The sequence below is a fragment of the Colius striatus genome, chromosome 3 (genome assembly GCF_028858725.1).
Source record: "Colius striatus isolate bColStr4 chromosome 3, bColStr4.1.hap1, whole genome shotgun sequence".
Taxonomy (NCBI): domain Eukaryota; kingdom Metazoa; phylum Chordata; class Aves; order Coliiformes; family Coliidae; genus Colius; species Colius striatus.
The window spans coordinates 99,161,074-99,182,323 of NC_084761.1; the positions used below are offsets into that span (position 1 = coordinate 99,161,074).

Genomic DNA, 21,250 nt, shown 5'->3' on the forward strand with positions numbered 1-21,250 from the left:
CTAAAGAAGTTGCTGCTGTGCTGGGCCCTGGGGAGGCTGCAGCTCCAGGGCTGTGTCAGTGCTGGGCCCCTCACTCACTGCCACAGGGACACTGAGGGGCTGCAGCGTGGCCAGAGCCGGGCACAGAGCTGGGGAAGGGGCTGGAGCACAAGGGGCTGGGGAGGGGCTGAGGGAATGGGGGTGTTGAGCCTGGAGAAGAGGAGCCTGAGGGGACACAGGAGCATTCTTTGCAACTCCCTGACAGGAGGCTGGAGTGAGGTAGGGGTTGATATCTACTCCCATGTAAGGAGTGATGGGACAAGAGGCAATGGCCTCCAGTTGTGCCAGCAAAGGTTTAGATTGGAGATTAGGAACAATTTCTTCCACAAAAGGGTTGTCCATCCCTTGCACAGGCTGCCCAGGGAGGTGGGAGAGCCCCCAACCCTGGAGATATTGCACAGCTGTTGTGCTGAGGTGCTGAAGGCTGTGGGTTAGTGGTGGCCGTGGCAGTGTGATGTGAGTGGTTGAACTCAAGGATCTTAATTAAAGGTCTTTTCCAGCCTCAAGGATTCAGTGATTCTAAATTCCTCCCGCATCTTGTGCTCAGTGGCCTTAATAAATCTCCCTTTTCTCTTGCAGGGGAAGGTGGCACAGACAGCTTGCATGTCAGCCTGCAAACACCTCTCCACCTCACTGATGCAGCTGCTGCTGGAAGCTGAAGTGCGGCAGCTGACTCTGGGCGCTTTGCAGCAGTTCAACCTGGATGTGGAGGAGTGTGAACGTAAGGCTCAAAACCATCTCCTTCTCCATGACCCAGAGCTTTTAGTGCTATCAAGTGTTTGGGACTGGTGAATGCCTGCAGAGCTCACTGGTGTTATCCACGAAGACACTTGGCAATACCTTCAGGACAGAAGTCCAGCAAATACTAAGAGATCAAAGCTTTACCCTTCCCTTTTTCTCTTTAATGCTGCCTTGATGCTTTCCAGACCATCCTTGCTTTTTGAGATGGAGGATTGCAGAAACAGGAGCGATCAGAATGGGTTGAGGTGGAGATTGGGGTGGATCAATGTTTAGATCACGATGAACCTGTTTAATTCAGAGTCTTCTTGAAGTGCTCTTTGGCCCACTGTGACTCCAACTAAACCCCACAGCAAAATAGCCTTAGTGTGAATGGCATTGGAGCCTAAAGATCAATGAGTTGGGACACTGAGGTGCTGGAGGATGTACAAAGAAGGGCAGCAGCGGAGCTGGGGAAGGGACTGGAGCATAAGGGTGCTGGGGAGAGGCTGAGGGAATGGGGATGTTGAGCCTGGAGAAGAGGAGCCTGAGGGGAGACAGGAGCCCTCTCTGACACTCCCTCACAGGAGGCTGCAGGGAGCTGGGGATTGGTCTCTTCTCTCATGTAAGGAGGGATAGGACAAGAGGAATCACCTTCAAGTTGCCCCAGGGGAGGTTTAGACTGGAGGTTGGGAACAATTTCTTCCTCAAAAGGATTGTCAATCCCTAGCATGGGCTGCCCAGGGCTGTGGTGCAGTCCCCATCCCTGGAAGGATCCCAAAGCCATGGAGCTGTGGCTGAGGGCCATTGGTTAGTGGTGGCTGTGGCAGTGCTGGGGGAACAGTTGGAGTCGAGGATCTTAAAAGTCTTTTCCAATCACAACAATTCCATTATTCTCTGCTAACTCAGTGAAATCAGTTGCGTTGGTTTTGTCATCGTCTGGCATTGAACAAGGTCAAAACATATTCTTCTACCCTTTGTAAACCACTTTGCTTTAGTTCGGCAGCAGCTATCGATATAATCATAGAATGGTGGGGTTGGAAGGGACCTTTAGAGATCATCCAGCCCAAAACCCCTGCAGAAGCAGGTTCAACTAGATCAGGTCACACAGGAACGTGTCCAGGTGGGTTTTGAAGATCTCCAAGGAAGGAGCCTCCACACCCTCCCTGGGCAGCCTGGGAGTTTTTTCTTATATTTAAATGGAACTTTCTGTGTTCCAGCTTCATCCCATCACCCCTTGTCCTGTTGCTAACTACTATAGAAAAAAGTGCTGCCCCAACCTCCTGACACCCACCAGTGAGATATTTGTAACTATTGATGAGCTCCCCCCTCAGTCTCCTCTTCTCCAGACTGAACAGCCCGAATTCCTGCAGCCTTTCCTTATCAGAAAGATGCTCCAGCACCCTTAGCACCTTGGTGGCCCTGCACTGGCCTCTCTCTTTAAATATACTCTCTCTTCAAATTGAACTTTTTACGTTCCAGCTTCAGATTAAATTCACTTCTGAGGCAGGTCACCCAGTAACATTTTTGTTGTCTGCAGGGAGCACTTTTCAACTTTTGAACATCCTTTGTTACCGACTCCCAGCCCTCAGCCGAACAAGCCTGGGAGAAGGATCCCTGTTCAATGAATCACATCATAATCTGCAGCTATATCGTGTGTTGCAACGCAAGCACTGCTTTGTTTTTCTTTCAGAAGCGCCTTTGGCCCCTAAATTCTTGCTGTCTTTAATTTGTGCTCCCTCGGCACGCCGGGGCTGCAGCAGTAGCAGCTGCGTTCCCCGTCGGTGTCCGCAGAGGGACGGGCGATGCTGCTGACAAATAATAGGAAGCATTTGTCCTTAATAATAGTTTCCTTCTTTTTCTTTTGGCTGCAGAAGAGGCTTGTAACCCGTCAGTTTTCCGCCCCATCGGCAACGTGGGTCGCTAAGCAGCGTCTCTTCCCTAAAAGCCCCCCGGTGCCAAGGGAAAGGGATGACATTTAATATCAGGTTTAAAAGCGTGATTCCTTAAATTCCAGTTGTTGTGGGAGACAGAACCAGCAGCACTCAGACATTCAAGAGCAGGTGACGCCAACCTGAGCAGCGGGGCAGACGACTCGCTTCCCCCCCCTCCCCACGCAGCCTCGGCCTGAGATGCTGTCGCGGGCTTGGGAATGGAGATGGATGCCAGTGCTGTAACCTTCCTATCCATCACTGTCAGCCCCCACAACACTAAACCCAGACAAAGTCTTTTTCTTCCTTTTCGGCAGCAAGAAGCCGTTCCCTGGTCCCCGTGGGTTTGTCTGGTGGCTTGGCTGACAATGGGAATGATTATAGTAGTGTTTTTGAGAAGCAGTGCCTCAAGATCTTACTTGTAGGGAAAACCAATCTGGAGAGTGAACTGTCCAGAAAAAAATATTCAGTTTCCAAGGGTTTTATTTAAGGTTCTTTCGGTTGTTTTCTTTATCTATTACCTGAAAGCACAGGTGCAAATCTCAGCATCTTTTATCACACCAGTTACGGATTTGGCTTTCTGACTCTGCCTCCAGCCCTTTCCCTCTCCCCAGACCCACAAGCCTTACCTAGTTTAGCAGCTTTACTGTGTACTTATCATATTAAAATGGGATTTTATAGCTGTTTGGAGCACTTCCAGTGAGTTCTGTGATGTGGGAACGGGGCTTCAGAGTTTCGGTGCTGGAGTTTATTAGGTTTTTGTTTTAAGTCTCTCGTGAGTGCCAAAGGTATAAGCTGGTTAAGGGAGTGGTGAGGCAAATTACTGAGAGGACTTAGTTTTGTATTAGACATGGTTTGAAGGTGTTGCAGAGAATTTGCTTTGTATTGGAGTGGATTTAATGGTCATTGCAAGAAAATGGAATGTGTGCACCGTAGACAATTGTAGAGGTGAAAAAAACGTCGGTTTAGGCTTAAAACAAGACACTGGTAAATTAATTCTCCAGACTCGTGGGTTCATAACATATTTCCTGATTTATAAATCATTTACAGTCCCATCAGCAAAAAAGAAATAATTAAAAAAGCCCAGGGGAATGGCTGTGTGAACCATTTCACAGAATCCCAGAGTCTCCCAGGGCTGGAAGGGACCTGGAAAGCTCATCCAGTGCAACCTCCCTGCCAGAGCAGCACCACCTAGAGCAGGACACACAGGGACTCATCCAGCTGGGTTGGAATGTCTCCAGAGAAGGAGACTCCACAGCCCATCTGGGCAGCTTGTTCCCAGGCTAAGGTTTGGCACCAGGCACGTGCCAACCCAGCTGATGCTTGGGAGATGCATGAGGTCGTGATGGGACCCCTTTGCCTGCACTGCAAATCCCTGCTTCCCAGAAACGTGCTTGTTTTCAAGCACTGAATATACAGTTAAATAGTTTCACAACCCTAAAGAAGAAAGCTTTTGGAGAAGTGTGAGAAATAGTAAATTAAAGAAACATCAAGAGCCAAATCTTACATGTTTAAGTTGTATGAATAGTCCTGTTTACGTCAGCAGCATTTTTGCTGTGAAAGAGGCACGAGAGGAGCTGCAAGGTTGTAAAAATCCTGTTAGGTTGCCTGTGATGAGAGAAAACTGGGAAAAAATGGGAGCTCTTTTCCCCTGGCATTATCCCCTCGTTGAGATCGTGGTGCTGGAGCCTCCATCAGGACAGAGCCCCTGAGGAGGTGTAAAGCAGTCGTCTTGCCCATCGAGGTAGATGTCCTCTGTTTGTTTTTTCTCGGCAAAAAGCTGTTTCCCCAGGATGTGTGTGGGAGGTTTGAAAGCCTTTTGGTGCAGCTTTGCAGCGGTGTGTGTGCCTGGATGACACAGCTGGCATCAAGGGAAGGGCAAAAGTCACTCTTTAAACGTGTGTTGTTGGCCAGGTATTAGCTGTAACTCTTGTTCGTGCTGCTTGGCTTTACATAGCTGCTTTTTTTTATGCAGTCAGGAGAGATTCTCTCACCTCCTTTCTAAACCTGAAATGAAATAAGGCAGAGAGGTTAAATGAATTGCCCAGAAAGACACAGTAGGACACATCTAATTATGTCTCAATTTAGGAGTGAGTTCTGGCTCCAGCCCAATGAGCCAACTTGAAAAGAGCAAAAAAAACCCACCCAGCTCCAGAGAGGAAAAAACCCAGCACACGTATTTCTGTGAACCTGTAAACAGAGGAGGTGATGCTTTTTTCAGAACAGACATTTGCTTTTTAAAATAGGTTTGCTGTCCTCCAGAATACGTCTGTAACCCATGATTTAACAGTACATGCAACGTGCTGTTTGTAATTGCTGTGTGCCTTGCAAACCCCGTTCCCTGCTCTGCTCCTTTTTAGACCTCTTGGTGCTGGTGTATATATATATGTATGTATATATATATAATTTTTCCATACCTCTTCTACCTGGCTAGTGGGAAACAAATATAACAACTAAGATTTGTAGGTTACAACCAAAGAAAGCAAAAAAGAAAGGAGCTACTCTCGCTCCTACCAAAGTGTTTCCCATCTATGTAACCGGTTCCAGCAGGGGTTGAGGCAGATTGTTTTTACAATACTTAGATCATAAAATAAGCAGTTCCATAATCTCTAAAGTCTTTTAACTGCTGCTTTATGAGAAATTAAAAGCACTGTAAAAATTATATTTAAACTTTCATTAAACTCCCACTTTTCAGCCAGCCCCACTCCTGGGGGCAGTCGGTAACAAACACAGATGTCTCTGCTGGTTTGAGGAATCCTCCAGCCCAAGCATGAGCGTGCCAAAATGTGCTGATATGGGTCCTGGCACAGCTGTTTGCCACCTCCTTCTTGGCTGCATTGTCTGACTTTCTTGGGTGGGAATCCTGTGATCCTGTGATGTTGGGGCTTGCTGGAAGGGTCCTGTCCCTCAGGCACAGGCTGCCGTAGGGTCATAGAATAATGGGGTTGGAAGGGACCTTTTGATCATCCAGTGCAACCTCTCTGCTAAAGCAGGTCTCACCTAGATCAGGTCACACAGGAAGGTGTGCAGGTGGGTTTGGAAACCTCCCAGGAAGGAGCCTCCACACCCTCCCTGGGAAGCCTGTGCCAGGGCTCCCTCATTTCAACAGTGAAGTGGTTTTATGTGTCCTTCCAACCTGCAGCCCATCAGGGATGAGTGTGCACCCAACCCTAGAGGTGAGCACAGTGGTTTTATCTTACACTGTGTATCCATCCTGCCACAATCTGCCAGCCAAAGCTTGAGTTTTTGTGGAGAAAAGGAGATGTAGCAATGAACTGAGAGATGCTGATCTCTTCTTACACCCCGAGGGCTGTGTCAGTGCTGGGCCCCTCACTCACTGCCACAGGGACACTGAGGGGCTGCAGCGTGGCCAGAGCCGGGCACAGAGCTGGGGAAGGGGCTGGAGCACAAGGGGCTGGGGAAGGGGCTGAGGGAATGGGGGTGTTGAGGCTGGAGAAGAGGAGGCTGAGGGGAGACAGCAGCACTCTGTGACACTCCCTCACAGGAGGCTGGGGCCAGGGGATGTATATCACACTGTTTCCCACACAAGCCAGGATGCTCTTGGCCTTCTTTGCCACCTGGGCACATTCCTGGCTCATGTTCAGCTGCTGTCAATGTTGGAGTTGTAGATGTTTGTAGGCTGTAGTATCTGCAGTTGATGATGGCACATGGGTGACAGATGAAGCTGATGGAAGAACAGGAAAGAGATACACCAGGTAGCAGGTTGATTCTGTGCCTGCCTTGCAGTGCCTGAAGACAGTGTCCACTAAGCCAGGATTTTCCAATCTTTGCTCCAGCACCTGCAATGCTCAGGGCACTCACCTCAGTGCAGCAGCTTTGCTGCAGGCTGGGACTGCTGCTCCTCTGCTTCCCACTGCTGGGAGGTCTGAGAGAAAGCCTCACCAAGGTCTACTCCACAGCTCACTCTGGGCACACTCTGCTCCATGGCAAGGCTGCTTTCCTTCCCTGCAGCATACTCAACTTCTCTTTCTCTTTCAATGTCCCTCTTGGTGACTTTCTGTGCCCAAATTTCAGCTCATTGTAGCTCTTGGTACACTTTATTGTGTGCATCAGGGAGAAACAGCTCCTTCCCTCATGTTTCCTCTGTAGAGCTGGTGTGGGGTCATGCACTGGCACCACATCTTGCACCATCACAGCCTGGAGCAGGGCTGAGCTGCAAGAAAAACAGCAGTTCCAAGCAAAAGCATGCAGAGCTTCAAGTGTGAGGGTGCATTTAGCGTACAGGCACGTGACTGAACTGGGTCATGGATTTTAGTAGCTTAGAAAGCTGCTCCCTGGTGATTAAAGTGCCCTTAATGTCCCAAAGAGAAGGTTGAGCACTGTTTGCATGAGCTGCCAGCACGGATGGCTTGAAATAACACCTTTTCATTGTGGAGTAAGCAGATCCTGATGCCCAAGCAAGCACGTGGTTCAGCTCACCCCTGGGAACTTGGCAGCCCCTCTGTTTGCCCACTGCTTTGCCCATTGCTCATGATGCCTGTGACCTGCACCCTTGGAGGATGAGTAGCACGTTGCTTACTCCCTCCCTCTTCACCTCCCTCAGTGGGCAACGAAAGTTTGTTATTTTCCTGCTGTTAAAATGGAGTGGGGTGATTTACACTGACAGCAGAGCTGTCTCCCGAGCACTTTTGTGTGCCTTGTGAAATGGGAAGGGTAAATTCTTGGTGCATTGAGTGACAGAGGGCATGGAAGTGGGAGCCTCAGCTTTGTGGCTGTGCCACCTTCCTGTGCTTAGATTTATCCTCCTTTATTTCTCCCTGACTTTGTTCCCCTGGGCTTATCATTAATTTATTTAGTGCTGCCTTCCTTTCCCTCAAATGGGTCTTAGAGGTTGCAAAGTACTTGCAGTGGCAAGGAAAAATGATGCCTGGTGAATGAGCATAAATATGCATGGAGGAGAAACGTGTGATTCCCCCTCAAGCAGCTCCCAAAAACGTGCCCTTTTGCTTTGGATGCTGATGGGATGTGTTTGCACAATGCTCTCTACTTTAGCATGGTACTGAAGTGGTCTTTGCAAGTCTGACTTGAGCAAATCCCAGGAGCTTGCGTGATGTCAAAGAGAAATGAGCTTCTCTCTCCAGCCTTTTGACTTTGCCCCTGAGCTGAGACCTCTTGCTTGCTTCTGCTGTCTCTAAGCATCACCTGATTTTTTTGCCTTATATTCTCCCTTCATCTCTCCTGTAGTCTGTCCCTGCATCTCCAGCATTTTAGCTTTAGTATTTCATTCTCTGTTTTCCTTATTTTCTGCCTCCTTTGCAAACCTGTTGTTAATCCCACAGTGTCATCTCAGCCTCTCCTGTCCTTCTTACCTCTGATTTCTGCTGCCTGCTGCAACATTTTAGATATCCTCCATCTCCATCACCTTGCTGTGTTCTCCAGGACACACAGTGATATTTATTTACCCCTCCTTACAGCCCTTTGCACCTCTGGGAAGAGAAGGAGCCTCTGTCCACACCTTATTTTGTTTAAGCAATTTCAAGAGCACGTGGTTCCTCACCTTCCACCTTCCCCTCCCCACCCACCGTGGTGCACCACACTATTGGTGCTTGTCAACCCTTGCAGCTCAAAGGAGCTAATGGTGAGATGCACACATTCCACTTTTCCTAGTGTCGGTATTTTAATGGAGCTGAGAACTTCACATCTGCTAAGAGCCCTCCACTGTACATCTTGGGTTGTGGGTTTGGGAACCTGTGTAGATCTGTCACTTGAGGCTGTAAACCCATCTAAAGGTTGGCAGGGGCCAGATTTCTTGGCACATGTCTAACACATTTTCTTACAAAGAACTTCCTTTCCTTCTGCTTGAGAACATCTAGTGGTCCATCAGGATGGAGTTCCTCGGTGGGGCTGTGAATGCTCCTCATCTCTGGCAACAGACCGTTGTAGCCTCTGGGATGCTTGCTTCGATGCAATAACGGGACTCCAGGCTCATCTTTGTTCCATCAGAGGAGCAAATGATGGAGAGGGGTAGAAATTTTTGTTGAATCTGACCCAGTTCAGTGTATTTTGGATAACTCCTCCCTCTCCCCACAGCTCTCTGGCATTCCCCAGATGGGAAGGAGCTTTCATAATCTGGCCTATAATGGGGAACAGCTTCAAAGCAGGGCTGTGCAGCTCAATATGGAAACTGGGATCTCCTCTCTGTTCCTTTTGCCCCAATTCCTACCCATCATTTCTTACCTTTTTCCCCCATGTGAACTTCTGGAGAGTCAATGCAGAAATTGAGTATCCTCAAGGTGTCATTTTGTGCCTCTGGGTCAGGTTCTGTCGCTTGGCTTTTCTAAGATAGTCTTCCCAAGGCTTTATCAAAAGCTTTGAGACCTACATTCTCCATTGGGGAATCCTGAGATGGTTGTTTCCCCAAATACAAAATCTTCTTCATGCCTGATGACAACTGCAGGGGACTTGTCCAGGTTCCCCTGGGCAGGAGCTGCTGTAACCTCACATCCTGCAGATCTACCGTGATGAAATGTGGTGGAGACACGTCATTCAGAGAAAACCTCCCCCTCCAAACGCTGTTGTGGAGGAGGGAGGACGGCATCTGTGTGTGTGTGACCCGCACAATGCGTGGCAGGCTCTGTCCCTGCGTGCGTGGCCGTGTACAGTGTGCAGACAGAGATTCCCCCGCTCTGTGGCATTAATTTACAGTGGATGTCTCTTTTCTGGGCGCGCCTTTGAACTCTTTATTCTTTGTTCATTGTAAAGGGCTTAACGGTTCCTGTTCCTTGATTCTTTCATCGCTGAAATGTTTTGGAAGGGAGGTTAGAGTCCCCCTGTGACCTGCCCTGGGTGGCCCAAGCCTGTAGACCTTGCAAAGACATTACTTTTTTGGCCTAAACACAAGCCTCTCAAACCTTTAGCCTGGCTAAATGCTTTGTACAAACAGGCGCATACTGATCTGCTCTATTCTCTTGTGATTTTCTGCTCAAGGGGCTGTACTGTAGGTGGCTTGCTATGTTTGCCACTTGCCTTGGTAGTGGAGACAGTACAATAAATGAACCCGACAGTACTGAGGCCAGCACTGTGCTCGCCCGTTCCGAGAAAATTATCCTGAAATCTGGTTGAAGAGATTAAAACCAAGAAGAACTGGCTGTGTCTTTGCTCTAAAGCTCCCTTCTCTTCTTTGTTTCTTTTTTTTTTTCCCTTTAAGACTTTGTCCATTCCTCCTTCAGAATGGGTTTGGTGGCATTGGTATGTAAAATGTGACCTACGATTACAGAAGGTGCGGCTGTTTTTTGTAACAAGCGTGGGGTGAAGCATTGCATTCATTCCTCTCCGGGCTCCTTTACAGCCAAGTGCTGTAGCAGCTTTCTTCTGAGCCCGGTTCTTGATCTCATTTCTTCTGTAATACAGATGATACGATCTCACACGTCATTTCACCTCTTGGATGTCAACGGCACTGTTACTGCAGTAGAGGCTCCGGTCTGTTCTTTTGAGGAGAGTTACTGTTGCAGCAAGCGTTGATTTGATATCATAGAATGGGAAGGTTGGAAGGGACCTTTAGAGATGATCCAGTCCAACCCCCCTGCAGAAGCAGGTTCACCTAGATCAGGTCACACAGGAACGTGTCCAGGTGGGTCTTGAAGAGCTCCAAGGAAGGAGCCTCCACACCCTCCCTGGGCAGCCTGGGCCAGGGCTCCCTCACTCAAACAGTTTGTTCTTATGTTTAAGTGGAACTTTTTGTGTTCCCACTTCATCCCATCACCCCTTGTCCTGTTGCTGGCTACTATAGAAAAAAGTGCTGCCCCAACCTCCTGACACCCACCAGTGAGATATTTATAACTGTTAATAAGATCCCCCCTCAGTCTCCTCTTCTCCAGACTGAACAGCCCCAGGTCCCACAGCCTTTCCTCATCAGGAAGATGCTCCAGTCCCCTGATCATCTTGGTGGCCCTGCACTGGCCTCTCTCCAGCACTTCCCTGTCCCTCTGGATCTGAGGAGCCCAGAAATGGCCACAGGACTCCAACTGAGGCAGAGTAGAGAGGGAGTAGAACCTCCCTTGACCTGCTGCCCACACTCTTCTTGATGCATCCCAGGAAACATGCTATCATAGCTGTAATGTGATGGGTTTAAAGGGCAGTGTCACTTCCATAACTCTCCCAGCCTTCCTCCCATAAGGGGTCCTTACAAAGAGAGAGCTAAAGGTGAGCTGCTCGTGAGCCACCATGTCTCGGATCGAAATCCATCTTGGGTTGCTCATGAGCAGATGACAGTAGTGATAAATTCATGAGCGTTGCGAAAACATTCAAGACCCAGTCACAGGCATTTTCCTCGTGAGGGTTCGAAATTCATGCTCTTGGGAACATCTTAAATTTCACAACTCCATGTGTGCTTCTAAATAGATTCCTAGCAGCTGCGAAGCCCTTAAATCCGAAATAGATGGTTTTTCCTTCATTGCAATCCTTTCAGGGTTTCTGTTTTCCAGTGTTTCCCCAGATATAATCAGTAACATCATATGACCCCATCCATAGAGGAGGGGAGGACATGGTTCAGCTAGTCCCTCAACTCAGGGTTGCCTGTGAGACTGAGCCACCCAGGGCAGTTGCATCCCTCGAAGGGATGCTCAAATGCCCTTTCTCACCTCTAAATGTGTTTAGCCTCTCAGGTACGTGCTTTTCCAAAGTGGGGGTGTTGTAGGATTGATGTGGCTTTTGGGATAATTTTTCCAGATGAGGCAGTGGGGTGTACAGCGAATGTGTAAAGATGATTTATCCCTTGCAGATCAGAGAGTCTGTGTTAGTCCTCCCTTGCGTGTGTGTGCTGGCACAGGAACGCTACAGTCAAACTTTATAGCGAACGTACATTAAAATGCCTTTGCAGTTAGAGTTAATTAAAACAGCTTTTGAGGTTAAATATAAACTCTCTTTCTACTGTTTGCAGCCTGAATATTGCAGCACTGGTCAGTGAGACTGGCTGGAAACTGAGCAGCTCCTGTCTCCATCCAGTCCCATCCTGTGCAGAAGTGGCAAAGTCCATGGGCAAAACAATAGGCGGTTTCACCTGGCTTTGTTTTATGCTTTTTCTATCCAAAATCCAAATGTAAACAGTCATGTACGTGCTTTCTCTTTTTTTGTATGTTATTATTCTAGCAGTAGCATTGGATAAAAGCGATGCTTTTAGTTTTCTTCGCTCTTGTCCTGCAGCAGTTGTCACTTGGGTGATCACTGGAAAGATGAGCGATCGTTTCAATCTTAGAGCTCTTTTGGCATCTGAAAGCATTCAAATGCAAAGCTGTGGATGTCTGAAAACTGTCCACTGCCCCTCTGGAGATGTATCTGTGTCCACTGTGAAGGATATTCTCAAGATTTTAAAGGAAGATGGGGGAAGAAAAGTGACAAATAACCCCTCACTGGTTTCCAGGAATAAGAAAGTTGAAGAACAGAGCTGAGTCCTGCTGTCTTATTCATTAGTCTGCTCTTGTTAGAGCCATAGGGACTGCTCATATGGCTGGATTGCTATTGGAAGTCCTTAAAAATTAGGACCATGATGATTGATGCTTCTTTTGTGACATTCACTTGAAAATCAGATAACTTTTGGAAGGAGAAGCATTCCAAGAGGAGACTCTGCTAAGCGTTTAAGGACAGGCTCTGTCTATTAGTACCTCTGTGCAGTCATGGAGACACAAGACAAAACATTCCTTATTGTCAAGCCATCCTTAGTCCTCAGCTTTGTGGGGCTGCAGGAGCTGTTTTGAGGGTCATTCTATGGTAAAAACCAGAACAGTTGGTCAATAACGGGCCATATGTGACTGAAAAGTCTGTAGGTTGGTGTATGTTTGCCTTTTCTTTCTTCTTTCTACCATCACACTCAGTTGCATCTCAAGAAAAGGTTTTGTTCCAGCGTGCAGCATCTTCAGTGTCTGCAAGAACAACAAAATTCAGCCAAAGACAGAAGCTCTTTCTTGAGTCTTTCCCGATGTTGAGTTGCAGCTTCATCAATTAGGTCTCTTTGGTGATGGAAAGTTGCACAAGGAGAAGAGATACGGGCAGAGACACGGAGCGAGTCGTTACTTGTGTAGATAAAGAGAGTGAAAAGTAAGTGAAGTCGAGCAAAATCAACCTCAGACGTATCTTTAGAAGACACGCTTGGCTGTGTGCAGTTGTTGGCTTCACGAATGCTACGGAGTAGAAGCTGTTCAACAGAAGAGCTAAGGTCCTCACACGTGGGTTCCTTCAGGTCCTCCTCCGTGGCTTTAGGCTCGGTTTAAATAACGTCTGAGAACAAAACAAACGTCTTGAGTATGACATTTTGCCCAGATTGCACTGGAAGGAGGTAAACGTGCCCTTGGAAGTCCTCTCTTCTCTTCAGAAGCCAACGTTATTCAGTTGTCAGATGTCTTCATCCCAACATAAATAAATATGCCCCGGAATGGCCGTGATCCTTCCCCTTTTTTGGGGGGGATGGGGGGGGTGGGTGACACTATGCTGGCGAGAGCGCTCCACACCAGATAATGCAAATAATCTGCTGCCTGATAATTAATGATGCTGCTGGGCATATTTTTTTGATGAATGCTCGCGGGGCCTGGCGACAGGCGTGAAATTAGAAAATTCCTTCAGCGCCCTAAAACATAAATAGCTTTCGGAACTGAAAAGGGTTTCACAGCTGAAGATTTTATTGTGTCGAGAGGAAAAACTTTTCCACCCCCCCACATCCCTCCCTCCCACCCCCCTCCCCCCCTTTCTTCTCGGCGAGTTGTTGTTTGTCCGTTCACAAAACAAATACTCTGAAGCCCAGTACGGCTCATGGGAATAAATTTCAGGTCGAATTAGTACAGTTTCCTTGCTGTCAGGACGGTGGAATTAATGGTGTTTTGATGACACGAATTTTGAAGGGCGAACAAAGACGCTGAAGGGAGGGAGACATGACTCCTTAGAAGCGCGGTCCTCCTCTCCCCCAGCCTCTCTTGTCTTCCCTGTCATCCGTCTGCCAATCTCCCTGTCCATGGTTAGTTAAAGGCGCTTTTTATCCTCTTTTCTTTCCCACAGAGTTTGCCAGATCCGGCCCAGTGCCTGGGTTCCAAGGGGACACGCTGCAGTTGGCCTTCATCGACTTGAGACAAGTAAGTCTTTGTGTTTTTGTTTTTTGTTTTTCTTTTAAGATGTGTGACTGAAGACCATCAGGTCTTAAGGAAAGGGAGAGGAGGGGAAACGGCGTCGGCGATTTACGGCCAGAGACCTATATTTCCCCCCTCCTCCTCCTCCTTCCTCCAAGCCACCTCCTTATTGAGCTCTCCGGGGGTCTTGGAGATGGTAGAGGTGAAAAGGGCTGGTGGTATGGGGGCGAGAAAGAAAAACCACTCCTGACCCTGGCCGATGGGGTCCATTGTGCTCCCGTTGGCTTCTGCGGAGGCGGCAGAAAGATACCGCGGCGGCTCTGCGGGCTGCCGCCGAGCAGGTGGTGCTGACAGAGAGAGCAGTGATGCAGAGACCGCCCGCCTCGAGCACTTTTGTTCACAGATAATGCCCACCGAGGCAGGGTGGGTTTTTTTTCCCCCCTCTTTGCGAGGGCGGAGGAATTTGCATTCCGGTGTGGGGAGGGTCGGTCTGCGTGCGCGCCCGTTGGGGTCCATCTTTGGCTTGGCAACACCTCCCCCCACACAAGCCCCCACCGCCTCCCCTCCCTCCCCAGACCCTTCTTCCGCAGATGGTCCCCCAGCCATGAATGACAAAGTGGCTGTTGAAGGAAGATGATTGGGGAAGGCTCCACCCGTTGGTTGCCCACCTCTGGAGGGGGCCCCGTTAGAGCCAAGTTGACCATAGCAGGTACTGAGGCATTTGTGGGGCTTGGCAAGCCAATTTAGGGAAAAGGGCCATTCTAGAGAGTCATTTGTTTGGGGTAGAAATGGGCATTATTGATATACTAGGCTGAGGGGGGAAAAGTGAGGTGGTCCTGTCATCTCTTGGCACTGAAGATGGATGGGTAGGATAGAAAGTCTGAATGAAGTAAGACTCAATGACTGATGCTTCTCTCCTATTAAAACAATCTTTTTTTGTCTGTTAACCCCCCCCGGCTTTGTCCCTCCTGCCATCATGATGCAGTGCCTCTTGTTTTCAGGGTTGACGTAGTTTGCATTCTGAAAACTTTCGGGTGCCGAGGGTATTTCTTAAATCTGCATAATCCCTTGTATCGATGATCTCCTTACCAATGGGACCCTGACTCATGCTGGAGCTGCTTTTAACCCACAAGGGTTTGAGAACTTCTCTGAATCCACTCGATGTGCCTGGGGGGTAGGGGGGAAGCAATCTGTCATCCCACGACACTTCTGCAGAGCAGCAATAGGTTTAATAACGTTGAGGTGTTCGTGCGTCGGCGTTTCGGGCTCGGACCTGCCACCAGCTGCCCAATTTGTTTGCAAAATGGTCAAAAGAGCTGCATGGGGAAAGGTGTGTGTTATCAATGCTCTGCGTTGACACTTTTTATCTTCATTAACTTCTTGGCTCTTTATTGACCGTGGTAGGCGAGGCGCTTGCAGCCTCCTGGGTGTAAGGAAATGTGGAGGCTTTGGTCGTTTTCCAAGCACGAAGACATGAATGCAGGGGTTTGGAAGAGGAAAGCTGTGGCTGTTTGAAGAATGAAATGCCTTAAAAGAAACACTTGGTGAGCTGGTGCATTAGCGCTGAATGTTTTTGTGGTTCATAAGCGCAAAAGGCAGCCAAATGGATTCAGCTCAGGTGAGGAGAAAGCTGAGCAGTAGCCCTCTACAACTCTTCCTCCTCTGTCTAACGGTCTTGTTTGTACACGGTGTTTTCTTCTTTGTTTTGGAAGGTAGTCCCAATGTTTTTACTTGCATTTAAAAATAATAGCTTTTCTGAATGTTGAGAGGAGAAAGGTGAAGTGCTCTGGTGGAGTTTCAGGTGAGGACAGGCAGCCTTAGATCTGGGTAACAGGGATGCTTGTAGATGCCAGATATTGTACAGATAGTGAACAACATCTCATTGCTCCAAGCAGAGAAGAGTTCACCCTTCACTGACTTGCTGAGATAACAAGAACATGCAAAGGTGAGGTAGTTCCCAGCTCCCTTGATCCGATCAATGACCTAATCTCATGACATGTATCACCAAACTCCATCTGTGCAAAGCTTCAGGTAATGGAGCACTGGAACAGGCTGCCCAGAGGGGTTGTGGAGTCTCCTTCCTTTGAAGTCTTCATGACCCTCCTGGACGTGAACCCATGCAACCTGATCTACGTTGACCTGCTTCTGCAGTGGAGTTGGATTAGATGATCTCTAAAGGTCCCTTCCAACCCCTACCATTCTATGATTCTCAGGGACCATCCCATCTCCAATGCTGCTTGTTGATCTGCAGCTGCAGGGCTTGGGATCACCTGGATGAGTTCCTGTGTGACTTACTCTAGGTGGTCCTGCTTTGGCAGGGGCTTGGACTGGATGAGCTTTCGAGGTCCCTTCCATCCCTTGAGATTCTGAATAGCTGGAAGGGTGGGTGGATGAAGGTACAGCAAAGAGAGGTCTTTAATTTGTTCTTGTGTTCAGTTTGCTCAGTTTGGACATCGCATTCTTTATCTTTTAAACCACTAAATGTTAACACAATATTGACTTCAAGCTGCAACCATGGAAAAAGACATCACCTGCAACTGTTTGTGTTTTTGCCCGTTTCCCTTTGCCAGGGAAGGAACACCAGTGTTGCTGGGGAAGGGCTGTTTCCAACCTGAAACCTAGACAGGCTCCTCAAAATGTTGAAAGGAGTTTCAGGTTTGCATTTCAGGTGGGTTTATGCATACCTTGGAGCTGTTCTGTCAATTAAGTGTGGCTTTGCACGAGCAAGCAGGAGCGGTCTGGCTTGGCTGTGTAGGGAGGAAAAATGACTGGGCAAAAAATGCACCAAGTAAGTAGAGAGATCAAAGAGATTTCCCCTTCCCTTCCCGCTGTATTTCAGTGCTAGCTGTTCCAGAGTAAGTGTAGATGAGAGAAAACTGTCAGAGTAGTGTGGGATGCTGAAGTCTGAGGGACTGACCGAGAAAAGAAAGATGTAGTGAGTTGGTTTGTGCCTCGAGTACAGATCCTTGTAGTGGAAAATAACCTCAATAAAAATGTCATTGTCTGGGAGCATCAGAGTTCCTTCCCTTTCAGTGCAGCAGACTCAAGTGTTGAGATCCCTCTGTACATTGAAAGTCCCATTTTCCCCTTGTGCTCAAGGAAATGGGGATCAGTTCCATCACTGTATGGTAAAGAGGGAAAGAGTCAAGCCCAGAGAATCAAAGTTGCTCTTCTGAGTAGACAGTAATTTTAAAAGGGACTTTTCTTCCCATCCTGGGAGAATTCTAAATCCATAAAATGCCTCTAATGAAATGATAAACCAAGCCTCATCTCAGATCCTTTAGCAGGAGCCCTTTTATAGCCAGGGTCTGACAGTGATTTATATCATAGAATGGTAGGGGTTAGAAGGGACCTTTAGAGATCATCTATTCCAACCCCTTGATACTCAAGTATTTAAGGCTTTACAAGGAAACAATAGTTCTTTTTCCACTTAAAGTTTAAACTTTGCTCTTAGGCACTCAGTGCTGTGTGTTAGAAATCTGAAATGAATGTAGTTCCATAAATAACCTTGATAAAGTGTGAAAGGTGCCTAAATAATTCAGTCTTTTGCATCTTTCTTGCAAAAGCGACTTAGGTCCTTCTGCCCAAACACCACTGAGTGCCCAAATACCACTGAAGATCTCCAGGAGCTTTCAGATCAGCCCCACGCCTGCACATGCAATAAGTTCACTGTTCTCTCTCTCTCTCTGCAGTTTCTGGCCAGCTGGAAATGTTTTAGCTTTTCATTTTCATGGGTTTATTATAAGAAAGTTAGTTGAAAAGGAAGCTTTTATGTTTGTCTGTGAAGTCGCTGCAATGCACAGCCGTGCTGATCTCTCCTAGAAGCCAGATTGACACTCGTGGCTGCCCGCCAAGGAAAATCTGTCTCCAGCACTCGAAGAATTTCACTCTGAGCTCTAGGGAGGGAACGTCCTCAGTGGGTTGCAGCTCCTCACTCTAGGCCTCTCTATCTGTCCAGTGAATTATAAACCCCCTGTGTTGAATTTCCTCTGCAAGTGCAAACTTAAGCACCGAGGGAGATTTAGAGGAAGGCAGGCAGGAGCCTGTCTTGTTGGAGGCACACAGATGTGCAAGGGACGAGGACAGGGAGATTCCACTCTTCTCCCCCATCACTTACTTTATGGCTGTAACTTGGTGGTGGTGACAAATTTGAGCATCAGCTCTTCAAACTCCGTCAGTGAGGTTAAGACAGGCAAGTGCTGTTGCTGTGTGTAGAACAGCCCTTCTGCTTGCTGCTTGCTCAATAGCAAACATTTCATGCGTCTTTTCACCGTGTTTGAGAGCTGGTTGTGGTTATTGTGGGATCATGTTGGATGCCACCCAGCTGGGTAATGAGAGATCTCCCTCTGATGCATTAATTTTACCTGCTACCTCTGATAGAGATGCTTTATAACAGACTGTTCCCTTCCATCCCTGCTCCGTACCCTGTTCTTCCCTTCGTACAGGTTTCTTACCTCTTCTGCACTGTTTGCATAGTTGCTGGAGGGGGTTTTTGTGTTTGTGCAAAGTTAGGCAGGAGCTTTTAGCCATATGAAACGGACAGTTCTTCTCTCTCTGTGTCCATCTTAATTTCTCCCAATGACTCCTGAACCTTCTGGTCCGTTTTGGCACTATGTGTTTGATGGGATTTGGGGGTAGAACAATCCTCCGTGTTTTTCTGAAAACAGGAGCTGAGATAGAGGAGAAAAGCTGCAGCGTGAACTCAGCCTGGACAAAGACCCACAGGGAAACCTGAATTTCTTGGTCTATGCTTGGTATTGAGGAATCTCTTTTTAGCCCAGGCTCTGGCAGAGGGTTTGGACTAGATGATCTTTTGAGGTCCCTTCCAATCCTTGAGATTCTGTGATTCTGTGAAGGCTGAGAGGGGACCTCATCAATGCTGATAAATACCTAAAGGGCAGGTGTCAAGAGGATGAGGCCAGTGTTTGTTTTGTGGTGGCCAGTGACAGGACAAGGGGCACAAGCTAGAAGACAAAAAATTCCACTTAAACACGAGGAGAAAGTCCTTTGGTGCTGAGGGGAGGGAGCCCTGGCCCAGGCTGCCCAGGGAGGGTGTGGAGGCTCCTTCTCAGGAGGTTTCCAACCCCACCTGGACACGTTCCTGTGCCCCCTGAGCCAGGGGAAGCTGCTGGAGCAGGGGCTGGGGCTGGAGCAGCTCTGCAGGGCCCTGCCAGCCCCCAGCACTCTGGGATTCTGTGGATCACCTGTTCCATTGTAGGGAACAGCAAACTGTGAGGTTACATTGAGAAAATCAGTAACAGCAGATGATAAATAAGGTTTTTAAATCTCTATGACTCAGTTGTAGGCTCCTTTAAAAGGCATTTGGAAGCTTGGACTTGTGCAAGGCAAGCCTGTACCAAGTGAGATGCAGCCCTGTCTGCTACTGCTGCCGTGTTGTCCAGGGTTTCCACACCCAGCCCTGGGCATGGTAGCTCAGGGGAAGCCCTTGCTGATTTGGGCTGAAGGGCCAAGTGCTCATGAGTCTGTGCCTTGATGTGACACCTCAATGCTCTGGCCACCTCTCTGCTCTGTTACCTGAGGCAGTTTAATAGTAGGAAGGTTGAGCCAGTCCCTCCAAGAGCTCCGAGGCACCATCCAGGACAGCGTGCAGGTTTCTTCCCACCAGGAAGGAAGCCCTGGCTTGTTTTTTTGTCTTTGTGTTTTGTGGTTGAATGTGGTTTCTCTGCCCTGCAAAGCCTAATGACATCTCTCAGGAGCAGTGTGTAAACAAGACATCGGGTGAGCCTTGGAGCCAGTCCTGATCCTGCTGAGAGAGTGGCTGCCAGTGCCATGAGTGTGCAGCGGCGTGGAGAGAAGCTCATTAGATGTGAAACTGGTTTGGCTTATTTCTTTCCCCCTACTTGTTTTGTTGGTAGATGCAACAGAAGTTGAAAATGGTATTAGAGGGAGGATCAATTAAGTTAACTATCTCGGCGAGGTGCCTCCTCTTCGCATGTACTTGCTTGTGTCTTTGAAGCACGGCGTTCTGTTGTAAGAGGAGTTGCAGACAGAGTAGCTGCCGTGTTAATCCTTGGATGCACCAAGATGAAAAGGTGACTCACGGGTTTCAGCTCGTCTGCTTCCTTGCCAGTGACTATTTTCCATCTAAAATCGTTCTGCACACTGCTGTGCCCCCTTGCTCATCTTCATCCTGGCTGGTTCTCCCAAACACCCATTGCACTGCTCTTGCAGCATGAGGGATCATAGAATGGTAGTAGGGTTGGAAGGGACCTTTAGAGACCCTCCACTCCAACCCCCCTGCAGAAGCAGGTCCCACCTACATCCATACACTATTTCTTTCTGAGAAACACTCTTGTACATTTTAGTATTTGATCATCTCTAGTGTTCAGTCCTCTTTGCAAGGGGACTTTTACCATGGGAAGACAACACTTAGACTTTAGATCTCACTTAACCTATGTTCTCTCCTCTCCTTTTAACTGCATCCTTTTACCGTGGGAAGACAACACTTGACTTTAGATCTTGCTTAACCTATGTTCTCTCCTTTTAGCTGCATCCCTTTACTCCTGTGTTTACCCTCTGTTCTGTCCTTGCTTAATAGTGCTTGCTTTAATTATTTAACCATTGCTACATGGCCTGTGCCACAGTCTCTCTCCAGCCCAGCCATCTGAAGCCCTTGGCTGGCTCTCTGTGCCCAGCCCACAGCTGCCTCACAAGTGGTGTCAAGAGAAATGTTGAATTCCATTAATCTTTCATTGCAAATGTCATCTTCTTGTGCACTGAGGGAACAAAAGGTGTGAAGACACATGTTCCAGTCGCAGCCTTAATTCTTAATTACCCAGCAACGATGGGTTTGAGCGAGTTTGATCATTACCCTTAAATATAGGGTTTTGCTGTTAAGATCGTATCTCCAGGCTGTTAATTACTTTTGTTGCTCCTCTCCCAGTTCCTTCCACTGATTGGTATCTTTTTGGATAATGCATCCACCGTTATTAATCACGTTCATTACGGCAGTGCCTACGGGCTAACTAATAACTCCCCGTTTTGCTGGGTGCTTGTGCAAACATGAAGACCTGAAGAGTCTAAACAGACGAAGGAGACCAGAAAAGGCAGGCCAGCTGTGCCTGACTTGCAACCCAACACATTACTGCCAATTAAATGGTGTTTTGTTCCCAACACCCGCGAATGTGATAAATGCTTTTTCTAGGCATTCAGAAGCCAGAGCCACATCAGGTTCCCAGAAGTGGAGATATTATCACCTTCATCCTCTGTCACACCTCTCTCTTTCCATAGACCCCAATTATGCTGTGTTGTGTTTTTATTTTTCCTGAAGGCCAGATTGCCTGGGGAAACCAATTTCAAAGCTGTAGCCTGGTGTTAATTTATGGTGGACCTCAGTGGTGTCTGGGCCACGCCAGCATCATGCTGAGTTTCCTCTCAAAAGTTGTCTGTGTGGAGTAATGGGATAATTTTATTAACAAACGAACAGAAGGACTTGTGCATTAGCTTTCTGTCTCAAGAAATGCCTGGATT

The 21,250-nt window shown here is 48.0% G+C and overlaps 1 protein-coding gene across 2 annotated transcripts in view; it reads left to right on the forward strand.

Annotated features, from left to right (window-relative positions):
- The window catches only part of EXOC6B (exocyst complex component 6B), a 333,967-nt gene that overhangs the window by 243,317 nt on the left and 69,400 nt on the right, over positions 1-21,250 (forward strand). For both annotated transcript variants that reach the window (XM_061993512.1, XM_061993513.1), the window contains exons 19-20: positions 619-760; positions 13,692-13,765. In XM_061993512.1, coding sequence (XP_061849496.1) covers positions 619-760; positions 13,692-13,765 — 216 coding nt within the window. The remainder of the gene's footprint in view (positions 1-618; positions 761-13,691; positions 13,766-21,250) is intronic.